We start from the raw sequence: 26661 nt of genomic DNA on the forward strand, positions 1-26661 counted from the left end.
GGAATAAGTAATTATTTCCATTCTATGTACAAGAACTGTGCATCTCAAGAAGAAATATTCACACAGTAAAATATGCTGGTTTTCCTTTATTTAAAATTCCCCATCATTTGTGTATATATTAGGTTACAAGCTGATGGCCAAGCACAACCTACAGAGTCTCTACAATGCTGGTCTTAGCCACAGTTTAGGAAAGAATCACCAGTGACATAGATTAAATTACAGAAGGTGAGATTCACAGTAAATTTAATTTCTGCTGATTTTTAAAAACTACTCTTCCCATGAGAGCCTTGTGTGTACCTGAAATCACAATGTATGAAAACATCTTCAGTCTACACCTTGTGTAATCTCCTTGAGTTTCTAAATGATTTCACAGTAATCACACCATGGTTATTTAGTTAAGAAGCCATTGTTCACACACATGGGATTGGGGTGGTCAAAAGAGATCTCTGATTGAAAGGGATTAGAGAGAATTCACATAATGTTAAATTGTAAGAAAGGGTGCCACCATTCCAGTTACAGTCATATAGATATAAATACACTACTACTACCACTATCACAGAATCACTAAAAGTTCTATATGCTGGCAGAATGAGCAACATTTCTTAAAGCACCCCTCCCCCCAGTACCAGTTAATACACAAGCCCCAATAACCTGCAGCCACTAGTTATAAAAATATCCTCCCATTTTCTGTTTTGTGCTTATAGTGCCGTTTGCAGCATCACTAATGCTGGCTCTCTTGGATGTAAACACATGAGTATTGTTCAGTCAGTATGGTTTGAACCAACTCCATCATTTCTTTGATTTCTTTTTCTTCTTGCGGCGGTTTTCACTGTTGTCCTCAGCTTCACTAGAAGTTGGGGTGGGTTGCTTTCTGATTATTCTCTTCTCTATCCTGTATTCTTGTTCTCCTATTCGTGGGTCCCCTTTCACAATAAATTCCCCATTGTTGTAGGTTATGTTAACATCAGTCCTTGGGTAGGTGCCATACACCCTTCTGAGATCATCTTTCACAAACTCTGGCAAGTCCCTCCTAGGTCCCACAACCCTCTCAAGCTTACCCCAACGAAGCTCTCCTCTCAAGGTGAACCCTTCAGGCCATGCGTCAAAGCTTGGTCTCTGGTATGCTGCATAAAGTTGATGGTTTGCATAAGGGTTGTACAGGGGAAGAGGGCTCACCTGGGGGAAGTGCCAGAAGGGATAAGGACAGAAGTAGGGACTTGCACCATGGATGTGATGGTACTCCACTTGATTTGCTGGATTGTCATTGTAACCATTGCTGTGGTCCATAATCACAGCAAGAGGCCTGCTGTAGAAGTTGTGTAAGTGGATAGGATGGAACATGGTGGCATGTGGCATTTCAGGCATAGGACTTGACCCAAGGGACAGGTATGCATAAGGAGATGTCTGCATCATGGCTGGATAATATTGAGCCATAGTATTAGAGAGCATATACGGTTTCTTCTCAAGCAAGTGTCATTTCCTCATGTAGCATCCCATCTAGGCTTCTACCAGGCTGTGAAGGTAAAGTAAGAGATGCTGAACTAAGGCAAGGATAGTCCACAAACCTGTTCATATAGATCAGGGTTGGGGAAAATGTGGCCCTCTATGTTGCACTACAGCTTCCATTCTCCTTAGTTAACATAGCCATAGTAAGCGACAATGGGAGTCCAGCAACATATGGGGGGGGCCATATGTTCTCCATCCTCAGTACAGATGAAAGTCTAGTGCCAATAGTTTTAAAACCAAGGAATGCATCTCACATATCCAAATAAGTAGCATAGGATTTATCCAAAAAAACACCCAGTTCTATACACAGAAGCCTAGGTCACTGAAAGACTGAGAAAACCTGGATTAAGACATATATACATTTTTCTAAAGCAACTTTAAAATGCCAACAGTGAAATCAAGGTTAGTTCAAATGCAAAATTCTAAATGAATTTATTGCTGCAAAGGGATATGTGTAGGCAACATATAAAAAATGCAGAAAGTTTTAGATCTTAAGCTGCAATTTTTATAAGCACCATCAGTGTGCATGGTGCTTTAGAGAGGAGACAGAAACCAGGGAAGAAAAGGGAGGCAGGGAACAATATTTGTTTCACTTGTGCAAGTTTAGGTTTTGTTTCAGTAGGGTATGAAACCAAGAGGCTGCACCAAAGGTTTCACAAAAAGCTAAGTTTTGAAGGAAGCTGCTTCCCAAAAGCACACACACCTACAATGTCCATTTTCAGTTTATCGACTGCTTCATATACAGGGTTGGGTGTATGCCTCAGTTCTGTAAGGGTGTACAATGCTGGGCTAGCCACAATAGTAAGCTGAGCATCTCAATTTTTATTTTAGATATTAAAATGCTTATATGGTTGCAGAGATATGCTGCAAAAGATGTTAGCAAAATAAAATCCAGGTGTTTTTCTTTTTTTGCTTTGCTTTCTACCATGCATATGTTGGGAAAATTTGGATAAATTCTGTCAGAAAAACATTGCTTCTGTGTGCTTTTGCATTGTGGAATCAATCCTGTACTCCTTCTCAAAAGCACCAGCTTTCCAAGCTAAGTCACTGTTTAAAATGGCATTCCTCCCCCGCTCCTTTCTCTCATCTTTAGCTGTAAGCTACAGTAGACAGGCCATTCAGTCCAAATATATATTATATACCTTCACAATGATTAAATAATCATTGTTGGAATTCACAGTTTACCAGGAAGTATCTTTTGCTAGCCCAGAGGGCTCCATGTGCCCAGGCCATTCAGAATGGTGCGGATACATTACTTAGGGTCTGAGTCTAGATGAGCTTATGAGTTAATGAATAGTTTCTCAGTAGCTTGAATTTACATGCCTAAGCAGACCTGGAGATGGGTTCAAGTTACTCAACTAAAGTGTCAATGCACTGCAATTAGAAATATTGTAATCTCATTGTCACTGTATGATTGGCTGATCTTCCTTTATCTGTTCTATATGTGATGACCATGATGACCTCAGAATCTTATTGTAATGTCTGCATTCTGTCATCAATTGCTCTGTACCTGTGTACGTGACCAGGAGGGTATAAAATATCCTGCAGTTGTACTGAAACCTTGCAGCGAGTTTACCTCTGCCTGTCTGGTAATGCATTATCGTGAGTCTACCGCGGGAACCTGGGCCAAACAATAAAGCCACAGATGGTCTGAACGCTTGATCTTTCCCACGAACCCAAGTTTTATTTCCTCCTCATGAATTGAAATTCCAGGATTTTCTGACACTTATCTGCTGAAAAGCATGGTTGACTACAGTCAGTTTTGCTTCTTTATTCTACTTTTCCATGGAAGACTGCCCAAAGCAGCTCTCAATAAACCTCAAATATCACAATGCACCACATTTGAAAATCATTCCAAATCACATGTTAAAGGGCTTGTCACACATCTGACTGTGAAAGACTAAGAAAGAGAGCTTCATAATAACATGTGCCCTGAACAATATACAATAGTCATGTGGCTTTGAAACTTGTTGGGACATGTCTCACTTATACACAGTGATGTTGGATAATAGGCAAAAACCAGCAGGCATTCACAAAAACTTTTTTTATATAGGAGTCTATTTACATGCACCTGCTTTGCCAGGATACAGGGACTGCTACAAGCCAATGCAAAGAGATAAGTTATTGTACGTCAGAGAATATATGGCCAAGGCCAAATTAGATACAACGATTTTAATGTAGTTTAACATTGCCTAAGCACTATTTCTCCAAACAGGAACAGAGATCATGGCATGGCAGAAAGGGTGTTTAGTCCTGTGTTGCATAACTCAAATTGTTTACACACCTATTTGCAAAAGGAGAAATGCACCAGTGGGGAAATTTCCTTACATTGTGAATAGTAGGCACAAGGGGGGGGGGGGTGTGGGGGCAATTCCAGCCAGGACTGTGGTGGGGGAAAAAAGCTAAAACCACTCTTGCCCATGCTGCAGTCCCAACCCTGCCCAGTCTCTCCTCCCACCACCAGCTATTGGGGTGAAAACAAAACAAGCTATGTAACACGAAACTGTGGCTACAGTCACAACACAACATTGATTGTTGACACTTCTCAGACTGTAACTGGAAAAGAGTAAGGCAAGTAATCCATTATTTGCGCACATGCTTAAGCATTCCCAAGATCCAAATTCATGATGGCTTCAGCACAGTAGGAGATAGGGTGATAAAGGGTTGATATTAACAACTGTACTTGTGACCTTAGCTTGGGCATTTGGATTTAGCAAGTCAGTACTATATAAGAATGGTAATTAGACACGAGGAAGCAGCTAATATATTAAAAGCATCCTATTAGTTAATCTGCATCCAAGCCAGATGGAAAATACAAAGTTCTGTCACTCTCCATCCCAGTGTTCACAAAGTTACTGCATGCAAAGGAGGTAGCAGAGACCCCTATAACTGATTAAATACTAAGATCTAGTCAACGGCCTCCAAGATGGATAGCAACAAAGAGATTTCTGCAGGCCTGCAGTCAAGGCTTTAGCTGATTAACATGCCCCCAGTAGCACCCACCAACTCACATAATAGACTATGTCAGAACACCCTAACACTTTCTAGTTCTGGCTGTCTCCATCTGTCTTTTTGCTCCAAGATGCTAGTCCCTGACAATGATGACACCCCAGATTCATGGGTTCTAACCCACAACCACATATTTCCTGTCCTCAAGCTCGCTCTCTCTTTCCTTCCAATCACACCTACCCATTCAGTTCTTCCTGTTTAATGATTCTACTCTTGATAGCAAAGCTATACAACCCCACATATGACACTCTATTAAAGACCTACACCCTTTCAGTTCCTTGTAAGGAGTTGGAAGAAGGGATCATGTGGGGCTGAAATGCTTCCTTTAAAAAATAGAACCAACAACACTGCTGGCCTACAGCACGGTGTTTTCCAGAGAATGGCACTCCAACAACTGCTAGCAGCAAGTTGTCAAAGCATAGCACAAGATGCAAGCAAGTGAACACAATTATCTGCCTTCTTTAGGCCTAAAACAGTTCTCAGTTCCAGAGGTCCCCCCCAGGTACTTTTGTTAGAAGAAAAGGGCAAAGAAATTGAGAGCAACCAGGTGCAGCCCTCTTGGAAGGGGTGTGCGTGGTAGAACATCATGGCAACCAACTAGAGAGCTCTAGTACTTACTGTGCTCCCCTTCCTTGCCCTGTCAGAGTAGCAGCTTGATCTCTTGCTGTAGGACTTCTGAAGAGTTATTGTAGCAACTATGCCTAGCTCCTCCCAATTCAGGCCATGTACCAAGGAAACATGGTTTCTAAGCAAAGTGCAACAACCACAGACTTGATGAAGCACAGGTAGAGACAGTTAAGTTCAGCCCCACCCCCATCTACAATTAGCGGGGCGGGGGGGACCTCACAGGTGACTAGAAAAGCACTCCACAAAGACAAATGGAGAAACTGAGTATTATTCTTTTAGCTTTCTTAGCACCAAACCAGTTTCAAAAATCCAAATAAAAAGGGCTTTGTCCCTCTATGCTTTCAGAGAGGAAATTTGCTACTCATTGGTGTATCATATCTAAAATGAGAGATGCCAGGACTCAAACCTGGCTGGAGTGGGTGCAGGTCTGGTCAGTTAAAACTCGATACAAATAAAGAGTTGTTATATCATACTCGTAAGACATGGTACTTTAGCATAGCCTGTTCCATTTGTCTGCTGGTTGTCTGTTTGCAGGGAGCATTTAATTCTTTTTTTAAGACAGGAAATGTTGAAAAATGTACAGTACATCTGTTCTATAGATTATCTTGTTGTAGCACCTAAACCAGACAGCAAGTTATGCTATCTCATAATTTTAATGTTGCCATTGAGACATGTTTTCAGCATAAACTGGACCACCCCAGAGAGGGATCAAAACTAGGGAAGGGATAAACGTATGCCCAACTCATTTGCTTCAGACCCACAGAAATAAATTTCTCTATATACGGATTCCCACACAGCTCCTGTATTAATTAATTAATTAATTGGGTATTTTTACCCTGTCCAATACATTGCAGGCCTCTGGATGGCTTACAAGTCAAAATCCAATACATATATACCCAAATAATACAAAATAATCCACAACTGAGCATAAAACATAGTTAAAATATTAGACATTAAAATTACTGAAGAATAAAAAGGTCTTGATCTGGTGCCGAAAAGTATATAACGTCAGCGCCAGGTGGACCTCTCTGGGGAGCGCATTCCACAGCCAGGGCGCCACCGCAGAGAAGGCCCTCCCTGAGTATGTTCTCTCCTAACCTCCTTCAAGGAGGGTTCCCGGAGCAAAGCCCCTGCTGCTGATCTTAAAGGGCAGGTGGGCATGTAGGGAAAAAGATGTTCCTTTAGGTATCCTGATCCCAAGCTGTTTAGGGCTTTACAGGTCAATATCTGCACCATGGGACTGCGGGTGGCACAGTGGTTTAAACTGCTGAGCTGCTGGGCTGGTTGATCGAAAGGTTAACAGTTCGAATCCGCCTGATGGGGTGAGCTCCCGTGCTTTGTCCCAGCTCCTGCCAACCTTGCAGTTCGAAAGCATATAAATGCAAGTAGATAAATAGGTACCACTTTGGTGGGAAGGTAACAGCATTCCGTGCACTTCGCATGCTGGCCACATGACCACAGAAACTGTCTGCGGACAAACACTGGCTCCCTCGGCTAGGAAATGGAGATGAGCACCACCCTCTAGAGTCAAACATGACTGGACTTTAATGTCATGAGGAAACCTTTACCAGCACCTTAAATTGGTCCCGGGCTTCAACTGAAAGCCAGTGAAGCTGATAGAGAACCGGTGATATATGAGAATAACGACCAGCTCCCAACAGCAATCTAGCGGCTCTGTTCTGAACCATTTGAAGTGTCCAGACAGTCTTTAAGGGCAGCCCCATGTAGAGCACGTTACAATAGTTCAACTGGGAAGTTACCAGAGTGTGTGTCACCGTTGCTAGGCAGTGCTCGTCCAGGTAAGGACGCAGCTGATTGGTCAGCCAAAGCTGAAGGAAAGCGCTCCTTGTCCCCATCACCACCTGGGCCTCCAGGGACAGCTCCAGGTCGAGGAGCACTCCCAAGCTGTGAGCCCTGTCCTTTAGAGGGAATGCAACCCCATCCAGGACAGGGCCAAAATCACTTACCTGAAAACCTGTAGCCCTGATCTGGTACATGACACTGCACACCTACAATGTATCCTATATGAGCTGTTTCTAATTAATCTTGGACATTTTTCCTTGATTTGTGAAGACTCTGCTTCATCAGAGTTCACAAGATACTACTGATATGCCTAGATGATGCCAGTATATCAAATGCATGAATGTCCAGAAATATAAAGGCAAGAATTACTGCTGACTGAAGGTTAATGCACAGTTTGCTTTACAGGTGATTTTTAAAAAGTACTATGAAGCAATCTAGGGAAAGGGAAAGAAGGCTTCACACACCCTAAATCTGATAGCATCAAGCCAAGGATGCAGTTACACAGCTGAAGGGCTTCCAGAAATAAGCTTAAAAGCTACAGCTTGTCAAAGGAATAATTGAACAAGCAAGTCAAAACGTTAGCAACTTTACATAAAGCCTCATTTACTAGGCCAAAGAACATGAAGAATACAACCCAACATAAACAAAATTAGAGGGCTGAAGCCAAAGTTCTGTCTGATAAGTACCTATGTACACAATATTTTTCCCCAAAAGGAGGGAAACACATCTTCCTCTACTGTCTCAGCCATTCATCTTTCCCTGTCTACGGGATCCTAATCCTGTGAAGCTTATGGTTTCTCTTTTCCCTATGTGCTCCCCACAACTCTTAACTACAAACTATATTTCTTTGTAGAAATATACAAACTTAACTACAAACTATATTATCTTACATCCTCTCCTCCACCCTGTGACACATATGCTTTGTATCTCTCTTGCTCCTAAACTATGTTGCTTTTAATAGCATGACCACAGAGGCACAAATGCTGTTCAGTGCAAGGTATTTTTCATGGGCATGTATTGGTATGCTAATTTTTCACAAAAAAACTCTTTACCCTCAGCAAGTGCCTAAATATTCAAATGGACAGATGTTGTTAAACTCAGAGCTACAGCCAGAATGGTCAATGGGTAGAGAAGGAAGAAGCTGGAATCCAACAATATCTAGAACAAGACAGGTTCCTCTCTCTTGATCTAGCACTTTCCAGAGGGGTAGCTCTCTCATTGGCCTGTTGCAGCAAAAACATTGAGGAGACTTACATCACCTTAAAAACTAATACATTTATTATGACATAAAGGCATATTTGTTGACAAGTGTCCACCATCACATGCATTGGAGAGAAATGAGACATTTTAACATTTGCTTACACTGGTGTGGTCGAAATAGTTTATCTGACCTGGAATCCTTTGCTTTCACTCCATCTTGACTGCAGATTTTTAAACAGCAACCCACTCACACCTCAGAAATATAATTTCAATCTGTGGAACTGCCTCATAGAGTGGTATGGACAACGGAAGCTCTCTCTTGTCATAGAACATTTTAATATGAGGTATTTACTCCTACACATGGTTGTTTACAGGTCCTTTAAATGAAACCATGATTCTCCAGTTTCACTTCTGCTTAAGAGCTTTTCTACTCAAGTCATTTATTGTGCCCCTGTGATTCCTTACTTATGTTGTTTACTAGTTCATTAGATGATATTGTGATCTCCCAGTTTCACTTCTGTTTTTTAAGAACACTATCTTCGTGTCCTTTCATTTCCTCTCCTGCAAGCAAAAAAAAAAAGGTAGTTTCCTTTTTTGTGTGAATTTGAGCTATTGCACCATAGCATAGTGCCGCCTAGAGGTTATGTTCAGAAAAGCAGGAAAAAGTAGAGCTGGGATCTCAGTTCTGCACAAAAAGAAGGTACAGTGCTCAACAGCCTCATGTAGAAACATGCAGCAGCAGTTCTGGCATGTATTAAAGAGCAGGAAGAATGGGCTAATATTTCTGATGATGGAAAAGAAGCACTATTTTGACTTCTGCTGTACAAACAGTACCCTCTTTAGATTGCATAATGGAAAAGCAGGAAAGGAGACAAAATCAAAGCAGATGCAATGGACTAACAGCCTCATGTAAAAAGCCTATAGACTCTGGGATCAAAAGAAATTTTTGTCAAATTTACTTTTAAAGTTTTAAGTCTGCAAAGCTTTAAGTTTGCAAGACAAACACCAGTGGGAGTTAGCATACTAGTGGCCAGTAATAGCATTATTAATGCTTATTCAAAAAATTTCTGGGCTAAGACTTGATATAGAAAGGAGGATTACAATAAGATGGCCAGTGAGGAACATGACTGTACTTTTAAGAGAAATGTTGGGCAGGATCAGTAGGTATAAAATGTTTGTACTTGTGCATGACATACTACTGAAGTTTCCCCTTCCACACAATTAAACCATCTCTAAGCTTTTTGTGAAGCCACATGGACTTCTTATGTTGTCTTCTACCCATTTTCCCTATTGGAATTGTTTGTAATTGTGTCTAGAATTTTCTTTTTTTAAAAATTCCCACCCATCTTCGACTCCTTTTTCATTAGTCACTTGCCGTGGGACTTTGCTTATCATTGTTCTGAGTTTATTAAAATGGGCTTTCCTAAAATCCAGGGTACATTTATCTTTTGCTTCATTTAGAATTAAGAATTCTAGTGTGAAATGGGCCCTTTCCACTCAGGGTTCCTGTAGCTGCCACCTTGTCCACTAGGTTTTCCCTGTTGGTTACTATCAAGTCAAGGATACCGTATTTTTCGCTCTATAAGATGCACTTTTTTCCCCCTCAGAAGTAAGGGGAAATGTCTGTGCGTCTTATAGAGTGAATGTGTGTGTGCCCGATGCCCGGGACACTGCCAGCCCGCCTGCACCACGTGGCACCACCTGGCTGGCACGCGCTCGGCGTGCGCTGCTCCACCCCCCCCTCCGGCGCAGGTGAGAGCTGTGCCGCTCAGGGGGAGCGGTGCGGAGGAGGAGGAGCCGCGGCCTTTAACCCGTTGGCCGCACGGAGAGACGGACTGCTCAACCCCACCACCCTGGAAGACCTGCCGCCGCCATGCCGCCCGGAAGACCACTGCCGGCATGCTGCCAGCCCGGCTGCACCACACCTGGCCGGCACACGCTCGGTGCACCCTGCTCCGCCCCCCTCCTCCGGCACAGGTGAGAGCTGTTAATCACAGGTTGGTGTGTGTTTTCAAATGGCAACCCGTCTTTTAATGAAGCCCATGGGGAAGTGATGGGGAATGTTCCTGTGATTATCAGGAAGCTTTCCATGGATCCCTCCTCTAAAAACTAGGTGCGTCTTATGGTCAGGTGTGTCTTATAGAGCGAAAAATGTGGTAACTGTTCCTCTTGTTCTTTCCTCCACTTACTGCCAGAGGAAGTTATTAGCAAGACAAATCAGGAATCTCTTGGAGGGGCCATGTTTGGCAGAATTTGTCTCTGCCAAACAGATATCAGGGAAACTGAAGTCCCCCGTAATGATGATATCATGCCTCCTTAAAACACTGGCAATTGGCTTTTCAAAAGTTTCATTCTTGTCTTCTCCTTGACGGGGTGGTTGGTAGCAGACTCTAATCACTGTGTTCCTTTTATTCTTTGCTCTATTTATATTAATCCAGATGCTCTCAATGGGGCTACTAAGCTCATCCTCCTCTATTTCTGTCCAGAGATATGTATCTTTAACAAACATTGCAATTCTGCCTCCCTTTCTGTTCCTTCTATTTTTCTTGAACAGGTTATATCCTTCAATTGTTGAATTCCTGTCATGGGAGTCATCCCACCAAGTTTCCGTTCTGCCTATCAGATCGTATTCACTCCCCACTATTAAGAGTTCAGGTTCATGTTGTTTCCCATACTCTGGGCATTAGTGTATATAGACTGAAGACCAAGTGCTCTATACTCTAGCTTTCTTTCTACATTTTTGGAAGACTAATATTGGGCACTGTTGTTTTTCTTTTGTGGTGCATAAGCCTTTGACTGTTCTTAGGCTCAGGTGTACTTCCCCCTTCCATGTAGGATTCAGTTTAAAGCCCTCCTGATAAACTTCTTCATGGTGTGGCCAAACACATTCTTTCCAGGCCTTGTAAGGTGCAACGCATCCCTTGCCAGCAGTCCATCTTCCAGGAAGTATAGTCTGAGGTCCCAGAATCCAAATCTTTCACATTGGCACCAGCTTTGCAGCCAGGCATTTACTTGAAGTATTTTTCTTTCCCTGTCTATTCTTCTTTCAAGAACTGGAAGTACTAAGGTGAAAACTATTTGGTCCCCAAAGTTCTAGACTTTCCTTCCTAAAATTTCAAAGTCTGGCAAAATTTATTCGAAGTTCCACTTGACAGTGTCATTTGTTCCCACATGTATTTGAAGAAAGGGATACATGTATGAGCCCTGGCAGTCTTTCAGTCATATCTCTAATCTGCCCTCCAGAAAGACAATATACCTGAAGAGTCCACAGGTCTTCCTGACATACATGTGTTTCCATCCCACACAACAGGGAGTCTTCAACAGCTACTACTCTTCTTGCAAGCCTTGGTATTATTGCCACTACTTGGTGACCTTTAGCCTCATGTTCAGTGTTGCATGGGATGATTTTCAGTTCTTCCATAGCAGGCTGTCCTCCAATCTCATCCTCAAGTAACTGAGAATGGTTTAGGAGTTCCACTGCTTCCGCTGGTGCAAAGTGTTTCCTAGTTCTTCTGCACCTGTCACCCTTTTCCTCCTCATGTTCTGTGCCTTCAGGATTCTTCTCAACTTACTGTTACACTTCTAGCTTCTGTACTGTTCTGCTTCTAGCTACACTTCTAGCTTCTCTACTGAACTGTTACAGTTCCACCACTCTGCCTAAAAACTCTTCATCTTCTTTTATTACATTTTGGTTGGACACTTGCTGCTCTAGTGCTTTCACCTTTTCTTCTAACAGAGCTACTAGTGTGCACTTCTTACATGTGTAGGCCATGTTGCCCTCTGGCAAGAAAATAAACATAATACAGACATGGCTGGTCACCACTACTGGGAGGTCTTCTCAGTCCATTCTTTCTGCTACCTTTTTGATTCTAGCTTGCTGGGTCTGTTGTAACAACCCGTGCTTCCTCCTGTCTTTCTTGAAAGTTAACAATATAGTCCTACGAGTAAATGGGAGTGTGTTACAAGGAAGAAAACAAAGGGAGGAAAAACTAAGGGAGAAAAGAAAAAGGTTAAGGACCTCCCCCACTGAACTCCACCACCAAACTCCTGTTTGCTCTCCCTGGTCACTTGTTCTTTGGGAACTTGCCTGCTTGTACCTCAGAGATCCTAGACCAGCTGGCTGCTTCCTCTGATCTGCTCAGCTAGGAGTCAGGAACTAGAACTAAATCTTTTTGAGGTTCTGAGTTGGTGATTTTGTGGATATTTTAATAGATTTAACAGCATCTATAAATGACTGTAGCTGAGAAGTGAAACTGTTCTTGCCACTAGGTGGCATAGCAGCTTTACTTTGCTATTGAACTGAAGATATCCTGAGGAATACAAAGGGTATTTCCAGAAGAAGCTTTCCTAGCAGCATCACTGTGCTTCATCCTCATTCCCAGAATTTACAGGGCAGTTATGTGGAATAGTTGCCTACACATAACCTTCCTGTGTTTTTCTGCTGCTTCACTAGTCTCTGTTCTTACAGCAAGGTAGATCAGATTACTGCACATGGCCCACTAACTTTTAATGCTAGGAGACCTCAGTCTAAAAGCAGCCATGATTTTAATATGTTCCATTGGGCAGCTGGTTAACATGAGAAGCCCCTGGGTTTGAAACTGCATAGTGTCAGACTGACTGTTACTTCCATCATATGTGTATCAGATAATGTTGATAGTTGCTGCACAACTATTGTCATAAGGCTGTTATATGATATCATTCTTAGCCAAGTGGGATATATGAGTAATGCATTAAAAACAACTGATAGTCAGACATATTAAAACAAGCTAAATGAATAACCACATCCCTCTGACTCATGCATGATGCTGAATTTTCAGGAAAGAGACAAAAGGATTTGTCTGACTGCTGTTCTTCCTTTAACATTGTCTCCCATTGTTTTCAGACTGTTTTGGTTTTGAGGGTTTAATTTAAACTGGTTTAAAGACGATTTTATTCCAGGTATTGTAGTGTGCTTCGGCAATACATTTCTTACTCCAGAGCAACTTTTAATTATGAAATGTGACTCTGAAAATGCTCATTTCATTAAGGCTCAATGGGCAAATAAAATTACATGCACTATTTATTGATTGATATACTGCATTTGCCACATGTCCTACTTTATTTAGAGAGGGCAAGTTTTCTTTGAAGGTCTCCTCAGTCCAAGTCCAGCTTAAAGTGCAATCCTATACTTATGTGCTTAGAAGTAACCTTTTTAGTTACCCAGCATTTAAAAGCTTAAATCACATAAAACACTGGTCAGATAACTTGCACCTAACTAAATAATAAAAATTCAGATCATCTGCTGCATTGAGGCTGAGTTACATAAACACTGAGATTTCCTGTCCTAATGGATACATTTTTAAAGAATCAAATTTCTGCAATACTTTTAAATGTACACAACAGTTCAATGGTGTCCATATAATTTATTTTTAAAGTACTGACTACATCTGTTCTGAGGTAAAGTCTCAAAAATTGTTCTCAAGAGTCCATGTAAACTCAGCAATACCATATAGACCATGTATAAGGGCTAAGATTTCATTTTAAAGACTAAACAGCCTGGGCATTTGAACCAAAGCGCGGGGCCCTTAGCGAAATCTTCGCACTTTGACTTCAACATCTTCCTCTGCTAGTAATTGCCGAGAGGAAGCCGCCTTGGTGCCCACATCCAAGATGGCCTCTAAAGAAAGGCAGGCAGTATCAAAAATGGCCGCCACGTAGGCGTTGCTTGACGCTCCTGTAGGAAGACGAGCTCGCGGCAAGTACGGCTGCGCACGGCTGATAACGAAGAGAGCGAAGTCGGATTGGAGAGACAGGTACTGTTGGTGGTAGGGGCTCTCGGTTATTTCCCCCGCTGCTTTCCTTTGTATGACGATCTGTCCATAAAAGAGCTTTATTCGAATCCTTCTCTTCCCCCCACCCTCCCTGTAGAATGGTATTTCCCATTCATTCTATTTTAATTGCCTGTGCTATAGTGGTTTTCCTCGGCAGATGTTCTAGAACGAATGTCTGCCGATGGACGGTTTTAGAGGAACCGTTAGCTGCCTTGGGTCCGCGGCGCCCACTGCCGCTAAAGTTTCATTCCCCTTAGTGAGGTTCCCACTCTTGAGGTATTTGTGCGTTCCCTTCGGTAGCTGCCTGCTTTCCTAAAGAGTGGGATCGAAGAATCATTTCCTCTCTGCTCTTTGCACGCCTAATAAATAGCAGTGCAGTCCTGTGCAGGTCTACTCAGAAGTAAGCCCCACTGTGTTCAATGAAGCTTACTGTCACGGTAAGTGGGTATAGGATTGCAGCTTAAGCTCGTTAAGCCTTGAAGAATGCCACGGTGGGTTGGGTGGGTGTTGGTGAGGGGCTGGTGTACACATGCCTTTAGCAACTGATACAAAGTATTCATAGTAATTTCTTCTTCCCAAAGGCCGCCCCCCCCCTTCTTAGCTTTTGTACGAACAGGCTTTGAAAGTGAAGTTCCCTTCCCTTGACAACTCAATGTGTAATTCCCAGTAGTCTTAGAAAGATAATGTTGAAGCCGCTAAATGCAGATAGAATTTCCAGTTGTTTCCGCCTTAAAAGCTCGGTAGCAGTGGATATTGCAATCCCGTGCATGGTTTACTTAGAAGTAAACTCTATGGAGTTCAATGGGACTTACTTCCAGAAAAATGTGCAAGGGATTGTTTTGTGGGCAGTTAGCACCCTCAGCCAAGTTGGTCAGTAAGAGCAAAATCCCTTTCAGACAGAGCTTTTATTTTGAACAATCAAATATGTACAAAAATTGTGGGTATGCTTGACAAACTGTTACAAAACAGTATGGGGGGTGGGGGAGAAGTTGTGAAGGGCAGGTACACAGAATCTTTTCTATTTATTTATTTGCATTTCTATACCACCCCACAGCCAAAGCACTTTGGGCTGTTTACTACACTGCTGAAAACAATAATCCAAAGTTTTATTTTGTTTTTACTTTTCTGTTCTCTTTATTATGAAGAAAAAGCATTGTATTGGGTGGTCATTTGTATTGCAGCCAAGAAAGAAGTAAAAAAAGACCAAATCAAAACCTACTTAAGGAAGAATGGAGGAAGAGTTGCTTACAAAGAGTAGACTGTATTAGGTGGCATGCAGATTTCAGGATACACCAAGGACTTGTCCAGGCAAAGTTATATTGGCTGATTCTTCAAATTTTGAAAATAGCAAATCCAGTAGCCACTTGGATTTGTCTCCAAGTTTAGCCAAAAACACATCAGTATGCTGGTATTTAGCCCACTTCTGAATGCCTAAATATGGTGTTTTCCAGGGTAAACCTCAAACAAAGTAAACTGTGCTTATGTATAAGAAAAATGTGAAAACCCACACTCAAGCAGTACCTATTTTAGGACTGAACAAATATGTGAACATGGTTACTATTATCTCTCCTATTTATTTTATAGCTCCCAAACTAGGCCCAGTATAAGGAAATTGGAAATACCTTATTATTTATACAGTGTCATCACTGAACAGGGTTCTCTATTATCCAGACAAAAATGAACGGGTCCCTGCTTCCAAGTAGTTTACAGTCTAAAAGAGGTACCATGGAAAATGAGCTAGCAATATTTCAATTCTTTTCAGGAAAATTCTTAATGCTTCATTCAGGTTCCAAAAGAGGCTAGATAGTAGACATTCAAACAAATGACATAAAAGACTGTATTCATTAAGTTCAATAAACCCATGAATCTTCTGGGACAAAGTTTGGTTTTCTAGATAACTCAAACTGCTAAACATCTTTCTTTTTAGCTAAATTGTAGCTAAGAATAGTTTGATTCTTAGTAATGACTCAGGCGGGATTTTAACTAATAGATGTGTAGGTGGAAAAGGCTTCCTAAAGTAGTAGTCAAAGCTGTGACTTGACTTACTTGTATGAGGAAATGGTTTCACATGCATTTAAACAAGTTAGGTAACATTGCTGAGACATAAGGGAATCTTTTGTCTTCCTTCAGTGGAAACAGCTTAGTAAATCCTGGGATAGTTTCCAATCTGCAGTGGTGGTAACATATGAATAGTTATCATTGCTGGGCAATTTGGTATGTGAAAAGCAAGTTATCCATGGAAAATCCTTTAAACAAATTTGAAAAATTACTGTAAAGCCTTTTTCTGCCATTAATGCAACTTTGGACACTGATTTCTAATTCACATATTATTGTTTTTAAAAGCAACTTTAATAATCTTGTTATTATAGTCATAACATTCTTTGTGAATGTTTTCAAGATTATGTGCCCACCTCTGAATACCCAAGTTGCCATGCAGTACAAGAATTGGCCTCTTACCATTTTGTTAGTGATGTGAACTGCTAATATCTTTAAGTTATGGCAGTGACTGTATCCAAGTCCCATTGTATCCATTTCCCCTATGTTCATCCCTCAGTGTGTCTTCCCTGCAAGGTGCCATAACTTGGTTATTTCATTTTCATGGACTTTTAGGCGCACCAAGGGTTGCTGAAATGAGAATCAAAAATAACAACTCTGTGTGTGTATGTGCACATGAGCAGTGTGCTTATCATTCTGGAAGCAGTACATGGTTTAGATCCCTCCTGCTCAACTGGCTGGAATTTAGAAGTTAAGTGGATGGAAGTGGTGGTGCATTTTATTGCTTTCTGAGAAATATGGTAGACATGTAGTGCGACTTACATTATTTTTGGTGGAGGAGCTCAAATATAGACATAATTTCAATTGAATGGATTGAAACATGAAGATTAGTGTATAAAACCAAATCATTCCACTTAAACAAAATGAAAGGTATTTAATATCTCTTGGTATCTGGTTCTATCATAGCTGCATGCCAGCTATGATAGAACATATTGATGTCTTGAAATATATAAATATATTTCATTATTACCAAGCTTCTCTTAACGAATCACTTTGTTAATACTAAATGTCATACAGGTAATTGGCAAAGTAATTAGTTTAAGTGATCTATTCTGTAATATGTAACTGTATAATGTGTTCTAAAATTAATAACATCAAACTAACAAATGCAGACTAAAATTTTCTTTCTACATAGTGTTAATACTCTATTATTTGTAGATCAACATGGTTCAATAGTCAGACTTGTACAGTTGCTTAGGAAACATAAAAATGTCACTGGGAAACTTTGTTTAAATCAGTAATTTAAATCAGCCTATCATTTTTTCTTCCTGGATTTAAATAATTGCCTTAAATTGCCTTTTTTAAAAGCAGTTTTCTGGGTAATGTTGAGACATATTTCTGGAATCTCATTTTCCCAACTTCTGATCATGTTGGGAAATAATGATGTACAAACCACATGTTGGTTTAGTTTCTCTTAGAATGGGTAAGGGCAAAAGGGCTACTTCACTTGCTTTTAAAGAAATCTATACATTATTCCTTTAGAGGTGCCTCATTACCCTTCACTGTCTTCTTATAGAAACCATTGATACCAGCTTCCTTAAACTCTGTTATTTTCTAAGACATACAAATGAGGCTACCTTCTGGCTTCAAAAGCTGTAAACTTAAGGTGTTACATGGTTGCTTCCAATGTTAGGAAAATTATTTTTTCTAAACTAAACTATCCAGGATATAGCTGGTTTCTGCAAGTGTTGTCTCCATATAGATCTGTAAGTCATGCTTCACTGTGGAGCTCCTGTCTAGAGTTATAGATACTGCTAATCTGGATCTCAAACAGGCAGTAAAGTACAGTATAAAGAGTAAGCACTTCTCTCAGTGAACAGCACTACCTTGGAAGGCTCTTGGTATGCTCTGAAGGCTGTTGACAAATGATGAGTTGGCTTAGCAAGCATACTTTGCCAGTGTAAGACACATTTAACCTTTAAATCCTATCATAAATCCCCTTTAAAACCGTGGAGTGAAACTGTCTACATTTGGATTTCTTATTGCAGGCTGAATGGATATGGAGAAGACAGGGGGAGTACATCAGATCTAGAAACTGAACTGCTTCACTTTGTCAATTTAAACAGGGGAAATGAGGGTTTGGTTCCAAGGCCAAGCTAGCAAGCACTGGAGTGAAAGTCCTTCTTGGAAGTGGAGGTGATGTGAGCAGCCCAAGGCCTCTGAGTGAACCACCATGGGGTTCAGGCTATTAGCATGTCTCCTCAAGCTACCAGTGGCAGTGGTTTATGGATCCTTATCACTCTTTGTTTCTATTTTGCACAACGTGTTTCTCCTCTACTATGTGGACACCTTTGTTTCCATATATAAGATCGATAAACTTTCATTCTGGATTGGGGAGGTAAGTTTTGAACTTTGAGAATCTAAATTTGTCCTTCCTGCTTTGTGAGACCTACACAGTTTTAGAATCCACCAAGAGGCTAATAGAATAATTAAGATACGCATTTCATAGATAAGAGTCCACTTCATTAGATTTGTGAAATGTTATGCTCAGTTGACTGAACTGTCTGTGTACATGTGTGCATACACACACACATGCACTCACATGGATATAGAGGGAAAGCCTAACAGTGGACAATGAAGCTAATTAGCAATAACTTGCAAGATACACTTGCACTTACAATCTACTTTTGCCCTCCCTGCAGTTGCTGCCCCCTCCTCAGCAGGTGCCAACATAAGGGGGAAATGTAAACCAAATTAAAACAAAATGGTACCTATAGCTTCCATGGAGTACATGAAGGGCAAAAATGAGCTTGCACACTTTTCTAGATGCCATTTTATTTGCATCTCTCATTTTTTAATCCTCCTGAAATTGGAGGAGGAATCACGGGGGCACTGCATCTAGCCTACAAGTCACATGTTGCTTGTCCCTGGTATAAGTGGTTCTTTCAGTTATTGCTTCTTTAATCTGAATATAGTTGGCTAGGAAACAGTTTATGTAAGGTAACCATGTTAGTTTAGTACAGCAAAAACAACCAAAGAGTCTTACAGCACAGTAGAGAGTAACAGAATTATTATGTCAAGAGCATGATTAGTCTGTGACAGGAAATGAATGTTGATATTCTGAATATTCTGACTGAATAGTCTTGTTCTCCCCCACACCCTCCTCCAATTTATAGACTGTATTTCTGATCTGGAACAGCCTCAATGATCCTCTGTTTGGTTGGCTGAGTGACCGAGTATTCCTTAGCACACAACAGTAAGCGGAGTTTCTTTTATGGTGCATGTCAAAGGTCAAATAAGCTTAACTGCTATGAAGGGAAGGGCAATCTCATTGAAGTTGCATGCCAAAAAGTAATTTATAATTAAAATGAGCCTCTTTCTTTGAGCGTGAGAGCCTGTGTAATATGGTTGCTAAGAGTGCTGTTCTGGAAAACAGGAGATCCAGGTTCTAGGCCCCCACTCAGTAATGAAGCTCACTGGGTGGATCTGGGCCCATCACAGCCTCTCAGCCTAACCTTCTGCACAGGGTTGCAAGCTTCTTGGATTCTTTGCAAGAGGAAGAAAGGCAGGATACAAATGCAATGTACTAACAATGGTGATGATGTATGACTGTCATTAGATTCTCACTACTTTTTACTACAATGGGTGTTCAGAAGGTTACAGGCATTAATTTGAGTGCAGGAGAAACATGGAGGTGAGGTTTACTTCCATGCTCTCCTTCCCCTCAAAAACATTTAGACAGACAGTTTTGGTCATCTAAATTTTTTCCCATCCTCCTCAGGTGAAGAGGGGCTAAAAAACTGTCTGGATTTGGTGGAAGCTAGTGGTGCCTCAGCCCTCTCCTCTCCAGTCCCTGCTCTCTCGAATACTTCCCTGCAGCACCTCTCTCAAATATGGTCGTCCATCTTAGGGGCCTCAACCAGCATGGGAAGAACAGTGCTGCCTGATAGGACACAGGGAGGGCTCCCAGGCACAGTTGGCACTGCAACCTCAGAAGGCTTTTTGGAGATCACAGTGGGGGCTCCACCTTTTCTAGTGGCTGACCAAACAGCAGCTACTGACTAGAGTATTGTGCCCTTAATTATACATGCAGGGTGCATCCAGATTAACCCTCTTGATGCATTTAATCTCATTACTTTCTCCCTGTCGGTTAAGTATTTCCTGCACAGATCCACTTCCTCCTCTTAAAAATGTTGGCAGCTTGTTTTGTTCTTTAATGCTGAATTTATACATTACAGCCTGTACAAGAAATGTAGGGAATATACTTAGAAGCACACCTTGAACATTAAAAAGTGGGTTGAATAACAGCATGAAAAGTTTCTGTTCAGAGTAACCAGCTTACCCTCATGTATGATATTCCATTCCATCTCACCAACAGGCAGGATGCTGTGGCTTCTGAGTATGCTCAGATTCTATTGGCTGTTTGAGTCCTTCCCACTGCCTAGATTTTTTCTTAAATGTTTGTGGCTTTGCGCATCTGCAAACTTCTGGATTCCTCCAAAGCCAGCTGCTGCCCACCTCTTGCATGTGGATAGTGTCTACATACGAATCCACATTTGGAGAATGACTTCACTATTAGTATTTTGGATGGAAAAGAGGGACAATGGACAAAAAGTTGGTACTATGTTCAAAGGCTGAGTGTGAGCCTTCTTGCTGGACTGGTTGTCAGAAGGCATTTCATCCTTAATAAGGTACAAGCTTTCAGGTAAAGAAATAATTAAATGAATTCAGGAAGCAAAGAGTATGAACACCGACGAATGAGGTAGCAGAAAGGAAAGTGCAAAGCTGGAAAAGTATCATGGAACTGGCAAGGAGAAAAGCAGTAAGGTGGTGTGTAACTTGATTTTGTTGCATGAAACTCAACAAATTTTCACAGGCCAGCTCTTTCTTCCTTCATAGGTCTGGAGTGGAGATATCCACTCCTGAAGTTGTTTTGAAGAGACTCAGGGCACTGAGCCAGAATGGCCCCCTCTTTGCAATGTCATTCTTGGCTTTCTGGATTGCATGGGCGCCCCCAGGCTTACAGTTCCTCATCTGTCTCTGCCTGTATGACAGCTTCCTCACCATGGTAGATCTTAACCAGAATGCCTTGCTCGCCGACCTTGCTGTGTCTGCAAAGGACCGGACTGGCCTCAACTTCTACTCTTCACTCTTCAGTGCCATTGGCTCCTTCTCAGTCTTCACATCCTATGCTGTGTGGAACAAGGAGGACTTTTTCTCCTTCCGGATATTTTGTGTGGTTCTGGCTTGCTGCTCAGCTGCGGGGTTTAGCATGGCCACATGGCTGCTGAAGCAGCGGTTTCAGACTGAGGGGCAAGTGAGGTGGGATGACAATGCTGCTTTAAAAGAGTGAGTGAATAATTCCTGTCTGCTACTTTAAATATACTGGTCAATATGCAACAGGTGTCTCTTTCAGACAGACACCTCTACATGTTTTTAGATACCAGTTGCTAGGAAACATAAGCAGGAGTAGGGTCTCATGCTCATGTTCTGTTTGTGGACTTCCCACAGGCAGCTGGTGAGCCACTGTGACAACAGAATGAACTGCCCAAACAGCTTCCCCTCTTGGGTAGTATAGTAGCAAATAACAGTAACAGAATGATGGTCTAGAATTTACCCTTGGTCTGACCCAGCATGGCTCTGCTTGTCTTACACCAGCCGCTTCTCAACCTGCTCCAGGGCTGCCTTCCTCTCTGATGGGCTTGCTGGCTGAATAAAGGGAGTTAAAGTGCATCACAGCTGGATGGCTCATGGTTGGAGAAGGCTGCTCCAGAGTTTCGACTGCTTTATGAAACCAGGTGCAAAATTCTTAAAGCAGAATTTTCCCAACATACCACCCTCCAGACATTTTGGACTTCATCTCCCGTCATCGCTCACCACTAGCTGTGCTGGCTGGGCTGATTAGAGTTGTCATTGAAAACATCTGGAGGGCATTAGGTTGGGAAAGGCTGGTTTTGGGAGACTCGTTTGTGAAGAATGTGTGTGTGCATGCATCTTGCATTCATTTGTACACTTCCTTCCAAGGTAAGGCTGCCTTGGGACTTTTTCCTATTATCCTCTCAAAATCTCTAAGGAAGATTAGATTAAGACAATGGCATGTCCAAGAATACTTTGTGATCCCTAAGTCAAGTCTTAGTCCATTACACTACCCTGGCTAAATGTAGCCATTTGTTCTTTAGACTGTGTATCAACCGTCCCTCAGGGCAGCAACAGAAGAGGATCACTCTGGCTGATTACCTCAAACAGCTCTCCAGGCATCGTAACTTTCTCTGGTTTGTCTCAATGAATTTGATACAGGTAGGTGCAGCATGGATTCTCTGTAGTTCAACATTTTTAAGTGCTGTATGGGAATCTACCTTCCTACCACTGACACTTCACCCAGTAGGGTCTAGATGACCTCCCACATGATCAGATAAGTCTCTTTCTCTTTGTCCTGAGATTAACTTCCTGCCCACAGTACTCAGTAAATGTTTGGTAAGGTGTGGATTAGGAGGTAATGGTGTGATAAAATGCAGTTTTACTGAACTGGCACAAACAGTTCTCCTTTAGCTAATTGAACTAGCACAAGAACCTACTATGTAAAAAGAGCATGATAGTCTGTTGGCCTAAAATCCATATTTGAAGAACTGTCTTCCCTTATTTATTTGGAGGAGGAGATGTAAGCTGCCTTGAGCCCTTTGTAGGAAAAAGGCAGGATATAAATCGAAAAATAAATAAAATAAAAAAATATAAACCCCATGAAGCTGCTTGTGCCCTGATAGCTTATGTATGTATCTGGAATCATGTTTGTGCAGTTCGAATTAATACATTTATTCTTTTAACTGCCTTTTACAGATGTCTCACAAATGTTGTCTTTCACAGGTTTTTCACTGCCACTTTAACAGCAACTTCTTCCCTCTCTTCTTGGAACATCTACTGTCTGATCATATCTCACTGTCTGTGGGTTCATTTTTGCTAGGTGAGTCCAAGGTTGGAAAAAGAGGATACATTGCTCAGTACTGGAGTCTCCAAATTGACTAGTGCAATCATGCCACTCTTTTGTGAAGAAGAATGACAGACAGATGTGGCGCTAGTACTGCCAAGTTTCTGGGGAGGGATTGACAGTTAAAGCTGTTGCAGGATTCCATAGATTGTCTCATTTTTTTTATTAAATCAGGCAAAGAGATCAGGATGGGCTTACAGCTTTTGTCAACAGCCACCATCTCTATAATTTACTCTCTCTGTTCCCAGAGTATAGGGTAGCATTGCAGTTACTGAAAAGTAGGACTATATGTATTCTGTGTCAAATTTGATTGCTTTATTAAAACAATTAAAATTTAATTGGAACCTACAAAATGTTACAATGTGAAGTGCTTCTGATAGCCAGCCATGCCTTCATCTGGGCTGCTCCATTACATTCTGCTTCTACCTCCATTCTATTCTGCTTTTCTCTGTGGTGGCGCCCAATCTATGGAATGTGCTCCCCAGAGAGGTCTGCCTGGCGCCGCTGTCATTTGTTTTTTTGCGCCAGGTGAAGACCTTTTTATTTAAATGTCATTTTAATTGTTAACAATATTTATTTATTTATCTGGCCAGGGCGACTTCTTTTCTTTTCTTTTATAACTTCTTTTATATCTTTTATATTTTTTATTTATTTTATATTAATTTTAATTTTATATTGTTATTTTTGTATTGTATTGTATTTTATTGTGTTGTAAGCTGCCCCGAGGCTTCGGCAAGGGGCGGCATAGAAATGTTCTAATAATAATAATAATAATAATACCTTTGTTTCCCATTTTCTTTACCAGAGTCAATCAACATTTTGTGTCATACATATCCAATATGGATATTGGACTGCCTGGTCTGAGTGCATGGGTGGGGGCAAGGAGGGCTGCAGGTGGCAATGTGTGTCTTCACTCCTCTTAAGGTTTTTTCTAAATATTTTTGTACATTCACATATCTTGTCCCCCCCCCCAAGCCACCTGATAGCTTTCATTTTTGCATGAATGGTAGTGTTTTGGCAGACTAAGGATGCACCCTCAGAGAATGACCTGGTTTGCATGCAATCTCAGTTGAGGGTTAATTAACCTACAAATTGCTGATGAAACCTAGTGAGAAGGAGTATGCTGCCTCTGGTATGCTTGTCACTTCTTTCAATTAAGAGCCCAGAATCACCCCATTCATAGGTTGCTAGTACAACAACAACCCAGACCTAATCCATGGTTTCTTTGCTCCTACTCTTGGGCTATTTAATTCATGATTGCCATTATGTGCAAACCAGTCAGTGTGTGTGCTGTTAGTATATAGGATCCTGAGAATGTCAGGAATGGGCTATGGTAGGCTTCTGCATATGCCACTTGTTCAAAGTTGTTGCTATCACTTCATTATTTCCAGCTACAAAGAGATACCAGCTTAATACAAACTGGAGCTAAGTTGAAATGGTTTTATTTGACATTTATTTAACATAGCATTTTTCCAGTCTTGCTGACTCTTGAAAAAACAGTACAGTAGTCCCCCGAAATTTGTGGGGGTTATGTTCCTAAAGTACCCACACATTGTGAAAAACCGCGAATTTGGTGCCGGTGGTGGGCGCTGGCCGCCAAGGCGGTGCAGGCAGGAGGCACGGGCTGGGGGGGTGGGTGCACATGCATAGCGAGGCACAGGCAGGGGCGCACGGGCAGGGGTACATGCGTGCAGAGATCGTTTTCTCCGAGCAAGTCCAAACTCGGAGGAAACAATCTCCTTGTGAGTAAGCTGCCACATGGCAAAGCGCCAGCTTACTTGCAAGGAGATCGGCTAGGACTCGCTTGGAGAAAAATCCCGTGAAAGACTGAAGCCACGAACACTGAACCGCAACCTCAGGGGGATATACTGTATATCCAAGAGAACAGAACCTCTTAGACACACCCTTTAACGTGGTGAGGGGATCTGAGTGTGTCAGTGAACCCAACAGCAGTGCCTCCAGGAGGATTCTTTCATTAGTTTTTTTTCCTAGCAGGGACATCCAAGGCAGAATTGTCAAAGCTGAGATAACAGACTAAGATGCATCTACTCTCTTCAGGAGTAATGGTCACATCAGCAGAAGAGAATGATTATCTCCAGTTGTGATGGGGCAGAAATATTCCTGCTAATGGGCAGCAGTGATAGTTGAAGGCAACACTGGCAAAGGATTTTTGCAGACAAGCGCAGTGATACTCAGGCTAACTCTGGTTAGTGCTGCATAAAAGAAGGCAATGGCAAACCACTTCTATTTCTTACCTTAAAAACTCTGGTGGCATAATCCAAAATGTGAAACAAGAGATAGTGCCAGAAGATGAGGCCCCCAGATGGAAGGTACTCAACCAGCTGGGGTTAAGGACTGCTGTATGTTTTGTCCTCTTTGACCCTCTTTGACTTTCTCCTCAGGTGTTTCCTATGTGGCTCCTCATCTCAACAACCTCTACTTCCTCTCCCTCTGCCAGAGGTGGGGTGTGTATGCTGTGGTGCGAGGACTCTTCTTCCTTAAGCTGTTGCTTAGTGTGATTATGCTCCTTGCTGGACCAGATTGGGTCTGTCTGCTCTGTTTCTTCATAGCAAGGTACTCTACTTGCAGTGGTGTTGGGTGTGGACAATGGGCTTTGCAAATTGCATTGAGCTGCTTGACTTAGCATCAGTGTCACAGAGCTGAAGCTAGAATCCAGAGTTTTGGTTGCATGCTTCCCTATTTGTCTCTTCTTGGAATATGCTAACCCTTGCTAAAGATTTGTCAGCCAGGTGGTACCTGAGTGAGAATTTCCGTAAAAAGGCAAGACCTTTTCCACTTGCTTCTGTGTTCCTCCTTGTGGTTCTTACCCTGTGTAGGTAAACGATCTTTCCCAACTTGGTCCACTCAAAATACATTGAACTATAACTCCCATTATCCCTAGCCATTGTGGCAGATTAGCATGAAGTTGGGGAAGGCTGATGTTGCATGGCTGGTCTTTATCTATTGTATTAATTAACTGGGTTTCTCATACTGAGTCATTATTTATTTGCAAATCCTCCAAGAGTTTGTGTCCACATGTCTGAGCCAGCTTATCTCCCGCTCTTCACTTTTCTTCCTGCTCAGTAACCGTGTGTTCACTGAAGGGACATGCAAGCTGCTGAACCTGGTGGTCACTGACCTGGTGGATGAAGATTTGGTGTTGAATCGGAGGCAGCAGGCTGCCTCAGCCCTCTTATTTGGCATGGTTGCTTTGGTAACCAAACCGGGCCAGACCTTTGCTCCTTTGATTGGCACCTGGCTGCTGTGCACTTACACTGGTAGGTAATGGGCAATAGAAAGGAACTTGAGATAATAGTAATTGCCAGCTTCTCTGTCCTGAGTTTGCAGATAACTACAAGTAACGAAGGTGAAGATATGCATTTATTTTTAGTTGTGGGTTTTATCTGCAGGAGCTCTGCTCATGCAGTCCATATTCCGTGCTGATGAGATATGCCTGTGTTTACGGCTCAACTTCTGAATTTGTTGCTAGAATGTGAATATAATGTTAAGGAAGACTTTCCATCTACAATGCAGTATTTCTTGTTTGACCATATAGATATCATAGGAGGGAAAGTGCCCAGTAAGTCTTACCATTTGAAGCTGCAGGCTAGGATGCTTGCTTCTGAGTAGATTCAGCATCCTGGTGGTGTTCCAAAGATGTATCTTTTTCTGCCACTGAACCTGTTTGAGCAGGAAGCTTTATGTTTCAAGGACTGAATCCTTCTCCAA

The 26661-nt window shown here is 41.8% G+C and overlaps 2 protein-coding genes across 9 annotated transcripts in view; one reads left to right on the forward strand and one right to left on the reverse strand.

Annotated features, from left to right (window-relative positions):
* Window positions 1-683: 683 nt before the first annotated feature.
* CUNH10orf95 (chromosome unknown C10orf95 homolog) lies at window positions 684-26596 on the reverse strand. The gene is made up of 2 exons (XM_044437606.1): window positions 26524-26596; window positions 684-1513 (listed from the first exon to the last, which is right to left on the reverse strand). The coding sequence occupies exon 2, from the start codon at window positions 1447-1449 to the stop codon at window positions 790-792; it is 660 nt and encodes a 219-aa protein (XP_044293541.1). The 5' UTR covers window positions 1450-1513; window positions 26524-26596; the 3' UTR covers window positions 684-789.
* The window catches only part of MFSD13A (major facilitator superfamily domain containing 13A), a 34974-nt gene continuing 22230 nt past the window's right edge, over window positions 13918-26661 (forward strand). For 5 of the 8 annotated variants that reach the window (XR_006415453.1, XM_044437533.1, XM_044437541.1 and 2 more), the window contains exons 1-7: window positions 13955-18348; window positions 19127-19206; window positions 20850-21299; window positions 22130-22247; window positions 22812-22908; window positions 25335-25506; window positions 26017-26210. Coding sequence is in view for 7 of the 8 variants with exons in the window: in XM_044437533.1 (XP_044293468.1) it covers window positions 18184-18348; window positions 19127-19206; window positions 20850-21299; window positions 22130-22247; window positions 22812-22908; window positions 25335-25506; window positions 26017-26210 (1276 nt within the window). In the remaining variant the exon portion in view is untranslated. The other 3 variants (XM_044437505.1, XM_044437553.1, XM_044437523.1) reach the window with 3 other exon arrangements.

Source organism: Varanus komodoensis, unplaced genomic scaffold (assembly GCF_004798865.1).
Source record: "Varanus komodoensis strain SLA01 unplaced genomic scaffold, ASM479886v1 scaffold1, whole genome shotgun sequence".
Lineage (NCBI taxonomy): Eukaryota > Metazoa > Chordata > Lepidosauria > Squamata > Varanidae > Varanus > Varanus komodoensis.